The 7467-nt window shown below is 47.7% G+C and overlaps 2 protein-coding genes across 2 annotated transcripts; both read right to left on the bottom strand.

Annotated features, from left to right (window-relative positions):
* Positions 1-550: 550 nt before the first annotated feature.
* On the bottom strand, positions 551-1854 carry COCCADRAFT_108486 (uncharacterized protein; the record flags this gene model as incomplete). Its single annotated transcript, XM_007718828.1, has 3 exons — positions 551-981; positions 1032-1510; positions 1649-1854. The coding sequence occupies 3 exons, from the start codon at positions 1852-1854 to the stop codon at positions 551-553; spliced, it is 1116 nt and encodes a 371-aa protein (XP_007717018.1).
* Positions 1855-5144: 3290 nt separating this feature from the next.
* Positions 5145-6586, bottom strand: COCCADRAFT_108490 (uncharacterized protein; the record flags this gene model as incomplete). The annotated part of the gene is made up of 6 exons (XM_007718827.1): positions 5145-5601; positions 5653-6050; positions 6100-6167; positions 6213-6249; positions 6311-6406; positions 6461-6586. 6 exons carry the CDS (start codon positions 6584-6586, stop codon positions 5145-5147), a joined length of 1182 nt encoding a protein of 393 aa, XP_007717017.1.
* Positions 6587-7467: the final 881 nt, after the last annotated feature.

Raw genomic sequence — 7467 nt, 5'->3', positions numbered from 1 at the left:
ATACCATCAAAAAGACCAATCAAATCAATCAATCTAANGGTTTAGATTGATCTTGATTGATAGCATGCCCGCTCTATATTTGATTTGATTGATTTGGACGAATCAATCAAGAATCAATCAAATGAATCAAGAAATTGATTGTTAGCAAGTCTGCTGTCAAGTCACAGAAGTCATCATGGTCCAAGTGATATTATATTGATTATCTGATCGGGCATCTCAGGCTTCGCTGCTATGTTTGCACGATATCGAGTTTCTTGGAGACTCTTCAGGAAACATTTCATTTACATCAGCAAGCGGACACATCAAGGAATCTTTAGCTTAGCCTAGCTGAAATAAGATATGAAAACTGCCAATAAAATATGATACGACGATCACGGAATGCAAAAAAGTGGAGGACACCAACATCTTGTTATCACGGTTCTATGACTACCGACGCCTTCATATCATATTCATTTATTATTCTCCAGAAAACAAGTGTTCGTGAATGTGGGTATATACGAAGTAGGAACCAAACACCAAAGCGAGAACATCAAATACTCCCCGACAGCATCTACGGGCAACCAAGACTCAACCCCTCCATATTATCACTGCAATCCACAAAGTCACTCAGCACCAACCCCTTCGCGCTCGCAACAATGTGCCCAACATCCCGTATGATCGTCCCTTGAAAGCCGCAAGCATGCTTAATAGGGTAAAGCTCATTGACTCCATCGTACGTCTCCCAAATCGGTGATTGTATCGCTTTGATATTCTCGTGGACCTTCTCCAGACTGAACCCATCGAATGGCGCAACGACTTGAGGTGATAGAACATCGATGTTTCGCATCTGCTTCATGAGCGCACCAAGCAATATCGAGCTACACTCAAAAGACAAGTCAGCATCGACTCGGCACGTGTAGGTGTCGCTGAATTCATCGATCCAGCAGTTGAATGTCTCGATGATTTGTTCGATGGCTTCTGAACGTCGGACCTCCAGCGTCCCTGTTTCGTGTGAGCAATTTGCTAATGACCAAGGCCTTGATACCACATACGAAATATTGATGGTGGAATTCTCAATCCCATATCTTGTATCTTTGACTCCGTGCATTGTCGCAACACTATAGCGGTGGCCCTGGTGAATTCTTTCGGTAACTTGAATACCCAGGTGACCAGCATCCAGAGCATCAGGTCGCAGCTATAGGTCTGAGGCATCGGGTGGCACACACGAATGTGTCTAATCCATGTTTGAGATATCAGTTCAAAAGCTTCCCAGCATTTGTAGTGGTCAACCATTACAGCGATTTTGGCGAGCATTTCCAAACTCAGCTGCTTTGGTACTCGGCGGTAGCGGGTGTGCAATGTGTTGAGTAATATCTCGAAGGCTTCAGGGTCCCAGTCTGAGCATTTGATGTGATGGAGGCTACTGCTGTCTTTCTGGTCGTCTCTTGAGGATAGAAGCTCACTTCCGAATTTTGGAGACGCTGTGATGAGATGCGCTGATGAAACCTGGTAGACAAGTGGCAGAGACAGGCTTCGCTTGCATGGATGAACTGGCGCGGGAGGTACTTCAACTCCATGAGTCCGTCTTTCAGGGATTGTAGAAGGTATTGACTCGTCCTGATGCTTAGGCTGCTCTTGTAAATCGTACTCTGGATCAGATTCGTCCCACCTCATCCAATTGGGCAGTTCCTCTCCATCGCTATGATCTTCATAATCAAGATCCTCACTGAGATCTTCGGTTTCTATATCTCCTGAATCACTCGAACTATCCTGGGGCTCTATCCAGAGAGCAAAGACTTTTCCTGAGCTCCCCAAAGTTATCAGTGCGTCTCCAGTTGGATCGATGATGACGCGACTGCTCTGAGGTGACGTCATGATGAAGAGATTGGCAAGTTTCGATAGCCAGGCGGCAAGCTTAAATCTCGTTTAGGTCGGCAGGGCTGATGTTCAGAATACGTGATGTTGTACCTTGCTAGTCGTTTTGTTTGCGATCACGGGATCCCTAAATAGAGTCGATGTGGAGTAGTGTACTGAACGGGAGTTCGGCAGGAAGGTATCGTATTCTTCTTTAACTATATCGGTGCGCTATGTGAGATTTCTTCTCGACGCAAAATTTCAACAAGCAAGTAGCAAAGCATTGAATGGGCACGAGGATCATTTTAACAGGCAAGATGGTATCATCATAACTTTCATTGGCCCCCAAAACAAACAGTCAAAACAGAAATACATGCATCATATTGGAGACAAAGAAAAGGTGGAAGAACCTGAGTTCCCGCTTACCGGGTTAGGCAGGCCCTTGCTGTTGTAAGGAGCACTATAGCTGCATCCGGTTTCTCAGCGCGTATCACGCCTACAAAAACTACCAGATCCTCGCCTAGGAAACTTGGGGTTCAGTATCACGAGCTTGAGCTAGGACGTGTTACCGCATAAGGAAGATCACGCTAGTGCTGATGTGGAGCTAAAGGTGTTCAAGTGCGCAGCACTGTCTCTGCAATCATGATTGCGGTTACAGCTTGATATTGCAGAGGCTGCACAAGAGCCTTAGCTTTGGTATTTCTTCTATCCGGAAAAGAAAAATCTCAAATAAACTTCGAGCATAGTCAATATTCCTTCGTGATTGGCTCATTTTTCCGAGAAACTCGTCATAATGCAGGTGTGGATGCAGCGATATTGGCCAATTGTTCTGATATTGATACAATGGAGCGGCTCACTTCGCCGTGACGACTCATAGGCCTACTCTTGTGCAAAAATTTAGCGTATTTTCCCATATAGTTTCATCCGTTATCGTGTGAGTAAAGTGCATCTCGCTATGCAAACATAGATAAGAATAACTTTAGGAAGCACTGCATCAGAACTTGTAGGCATGGTATTAACAATTCTTGCACCAAATCAGTAGCCATTTTCATCTTGGAGGTCGCATTGACATTAAGTGGTATCTTTTTCTGAGCCAACGTTGAGATTGAAGGGGAACTAACAATAAAGTGAGAAAGTCTAAACATAGGTAAAGTACACGGGCAGGGACATGGAAAAAAAAGCGAGACACACAGAAATTATGCACGAAAGATGAATGGAAAATGATCTGCTCGGGTCCTTTCATTTCCCACTGCGCTGAATGCTCGTCATGTTCGCCGACTTGGTATCCTGGTTTATGCATCTGTAGAGGTCGCAACCGTGAGAATGGGAAGCGCATATATTACTTACTTTAGACATATCGAAGCACTTTGCAGTAATTGTTTGCGTTGACACGGGAACAAGCCAATGAGACCAGTGTTTCATGGGAACAACAGTGCTGAAAAGAACCAAGTACAAGCGTGTTATGTTCGGCAGCTGTACTCGTCGGTCATACTTCCATTAGGTGCACCCTCATCTGCCCAGCTCATCCCCTAATACCTGTGCTCCACCAACACTCCCGGCCTGGCCGGACAAGCCATCTTACTGTACTGGTATGCCACGCAAAGACGGCCACTTGGCGTCGCAATCACGTTAAAAATGCATGTTCATACGTACCTTGTAAGCGCCATTTCCAAGAACAATGAGTTATGAAGTGTAAGCTGAAGATAGGATCTACGAAACTTCGGGTTTTGACCGGTACAAGAACAAGATGGCGCAGGTCCGCGGCAACGCGGCGACGGGAGGTATGTGCCGCGCCGCGGCGGCTTTGCACCATGCTCATTGATCGCATGGTGTTGGTGGTCGGCTAACTATAGATAAGGGCAAAGCCGGCGCAGAAAAAGCACAGCACAGCCGAAGCAAAATACGTAGAGCGCAAGCGAAAAGGGGCTGCCGGCTCTGACAGCCTTTGTTGCGTAGTCAAATGTCAAGTATCCCGTCTAGTTTTTATTCCGCACACCAGGTCGGCTGACAGCCCCCTGTCCATGATCACCACTGGAAAAAATAAACAAACGCTGCAGCAGGGTACAGAGTATGTCATAACAAAGCCCAAAGTTCAGCCGGTAAGCAAATACTTTGCGGCTGGATCCTAGTAAGCGAGAAGTAAGTACTCTCGATGTGAAGCGACAACGACCTAAACGAATGAAACAGCGAGCTTAACGATGGGCGAGGGATGGTCCTTGAAAATGATCGTTCAACAAGAAAGAGTTTCTGCGCGTACATCGCGAGATTTCCCCTCATAGCCAAGCTCGATCCCTCAGCTGGGCGTGATACGGACATTTTAGATCAACGCTAACATTCGTTCCATTGCAACATGTAAAGTAAAAACCTAGTGGTAGTATGAAAGTCATATCAAAATGCGCGCAATAGCATCCCTGTCGAAGAAAGTTTTGTACCATATACTTTACCTATACCTACTGTACCCTACCCTGTTACATTCTGGCGAACAGGCGACTTCCCCAGAGAAAATGGTTCGGCGAGATCAGCCCATAACGCACTGTCTGACGTCAAGGGCTCGTTCCAGATAGCAATGACCGCATAGACGGCACCGGCAACTCGCGCATCCAAGACGGCATATCCATAAGCAGCCGGGTACTCCCCTCTCCGTGCCTGAGACGTCCTCATCGCTGGGAAGCACGAAGGTATCCCAGAGATAAGCAGGATGCTGGCGGAAAACCCTCCCCCCCCCTGCTACCCCTCCAAACCCGCTGGTGATCGCCAAGCGCAATTAAATAGCAAGAGCAGGAAAGTAGAAAAGCAGGAAAGCATGAGAAAAAATGGGTCAAGGGGGGTGTGCCATCATATGAAACCTTCCTCCCCATATAATGGCTTCTGGGAAAAAGGAAAATCAAAGCTAGCCCGAGATCGATCGGCACAGCCTTGCATTTTGCTTTTGAAAAGCAACAAAAAAAGGGTCTAATGCAAGTATGGATTCGGGTAAAATAGACGAGAAACGATAAAGAATGGGGGCCTCGACAACTTAGCTTGCCTTTTAGATTTCCAGATCGCGGAGGGCCTAGATGCCGTGCGGTTAGCGTAAGTAGAAAATGTGCTGATTCGACAATCGGAAGGGGGGGAGGGGCGCTGCCGCGCTATATGAGGTTTGGTGTGAGGGGGTTGCATAAGGGGACAACCACGATCTGCTATTGGGACATGAAGGTTTGACTGTCTCGTGAAGAAGGACGGCAGTTGAGGAAGAGGCGTTCCGGTACATGGGGTGTCACATTTTGATGGATTGAAAATCGTCCTGAACTGGGAAAAGAATAACATTCATGTCAAATCTGCCATTTTGGCGGCGCCGCGAGTGTTTCAATGTTGGCTGTAAACCCAGCATTTCTTCGCTCTTCATTGAGCGGATCACAGCCTACTGTAAACTGCTGCCGCTTCCCATTATTGTCCTCCTCTTGCTGTGTTAACTCTCTTGTGCTTGTTCCACTGCTCTTGATACTCATCCTGTCATTTGTTTTCTTATGCTCGAGCTCGTATGTGAGGCCGTAGTCATCCACACGCTCCTCAACTACTTGCACTTCGTAGCTGACGAGGATGGTGGCAAGAGACCTTTCGACAATGGGCCAGAAGATAGGCATGGACGCGCAGATAATGGCTAGGTCGATTTCGAGACAGGATAGAATGATCATGGGAGGTGTCCACCAGGTGTAGTCAACGTAAGGGTAGGTCGCGCCGTTAGTTTTTACGATGCCGTGTAGGCGCCCAACTGCTGTTCCGACAGCACTGCCATTGTTAGTCCAAATATTTTGTGTGTCGTAAGATAAGTCAACTTACACTGCGCCAAACGAGAAAACACCAGCCATTGCTACGACGTTCTTCCTTCGTAAGTTCGGTGTCCCGAAGAGTATCATAGGCGCCACAAATATGGCGATGTCGAACATCATGTTGGTCGCTGATTGAGCTTTGTATGTCATAACGAACTCTTCCAGATTACCGAAACCAAAGGCGTAGCATTTTGCTGGAATGGTACGATCCCAGTAGCCACGAACTGGGAAGCAAGGAAACCAGGCGATGAATGCGAAGCCGATGCCCCAGAGTATCACTGCGACAAGTAGGCCTATGCATACCCATCGCATGCGACCAGCCTTGAAGATACGCAGATATTGGAACAGCAAAGCGACTTTGATAATCGCACCATTGGAAATGTAAATGGCCAGTTCTATGTAGTACATCTAGTCACGTCAATACGTTTTCGTATAAGGAGGCATGAGGCATGTATACTCTTAGATAGGTAGCCACGTTATCAAACCCAAGATACAACATGTGTCGGCCGAGTCCATATCTGACCGCTGTGAGTGTTAGCCGAGTACATACTTGTAGGATGCGTAACTCACAAATACACACGATGATAGTCGCTGCAGTGTTTAGGCACTGTCCAAAAAGTCAGTATTTCCTAGGCCTGGCCCTCGTACTCTGAGATTGATGTACGTACCTGAGCGAGAAGCACGAATGCATCATCCCAGCCAAACTCCTTGACAATTCTGATACGAACCCAAAGACGGAAAAGCACTGCAAACCATGCTACAGTCTTTTGTGCAAAGTTAGTATACCAAGTCACTGTGTGGAGTCGCTGATATCATACCAAGAAAGTGAGCGTGATGCCGAATATGGTTCCTTTTCTGTTCGACAAGGGCTGGGGTTCATCTGCTGGCGGCGGATTTGACAGCATCTGTGCAAGCATCCCCTCCCAGGTTGTCAAACCTGACATGTTGGTGGCCATCTTGGTGCAGAGGCGAGAGCGCCGGCGCTGCTCAGAACAACGCAGGAATGATAGATGGATACTTACGGCCGACGAGAGTCTGGTGGGGGAGAGCCAGCACTAATGACTGTTGGTGGGCCGTCGAGACCTCTGCGCCGAAAGCTGGTTCACGATTCAGAGCCGTTGCCAAGCTAACTTTATGCTATCTGTGCAGGGCTAATGCAGGTGGAGCTCTGCCGGAGGCTGAACGCTAGGCGAGAGACGAGCCTCAGGAAGCGGATGGTTGCATTTGACAGGCTTTCGTGCAAACTCTATCCTAGAATCCCAGTCAGGGCTCGCCGCCTTGAAAATCCCAGCACCCATATTGCAGGGTACCCCACGTTCTGTCATGACAAGATGCAGAGTTTGGATGGCGAGATTTCCCCACGTCTCAGGCCATATGTACATATGTACGATGCATGTCGTACTTACTTACATGTATACAAATGGTTAGTGATCCATCTACAAATCTACCCGTCAGCTAGAAGACCTCGGGATGAAATGACGCCACACTCTTCTCCTCCGAGATTGTAGTCAAGTAGTCGGATACGTAAGTATCTCCAGATAGTAAGTATGCAACACGGTGGGTCGGTGTTTTGACACGCACACGCAAGACAGGCATCGCCCCTGCATTTGGCGGGGACAATCGACTGAGGCACAGCAATCCTAGATGATTTGGTTCGTCGTGATTTGACACTGGGGAAGGGGAACGTGACGGAAGACAATAGCCGGTAAAGCGTAGAGGAGAACGACACCGAACGCTCAAGAACCCGACTCAGTCCCACGCAGCCAGCGAGTCACTGGCGAGAGGAGCCATGACTATACTGCGACAAAGGATCCGTTGGGATCGC

This window comes from Bipolaris zeicola (assembly GCF_000523435.1).
Source record: "Bipolaris zeicola 26-R-13 unplaced genomic scaffold scaffold_257, whole genome shotgun sequence".
NCBI classification, from domain to species: domain Eukaryota; kingdom Fungi; phylum Ascomycota; class Dothideomycetes; order Pleosporales; family Pleosporaceae; genus Bipolaris; species Bipolaris zeicola.
The sequence above is the reverse complement of the archived record's forward strand: the minus strand, read 5'-3'. Positions and strand labels throughout refer to the sequence as shown.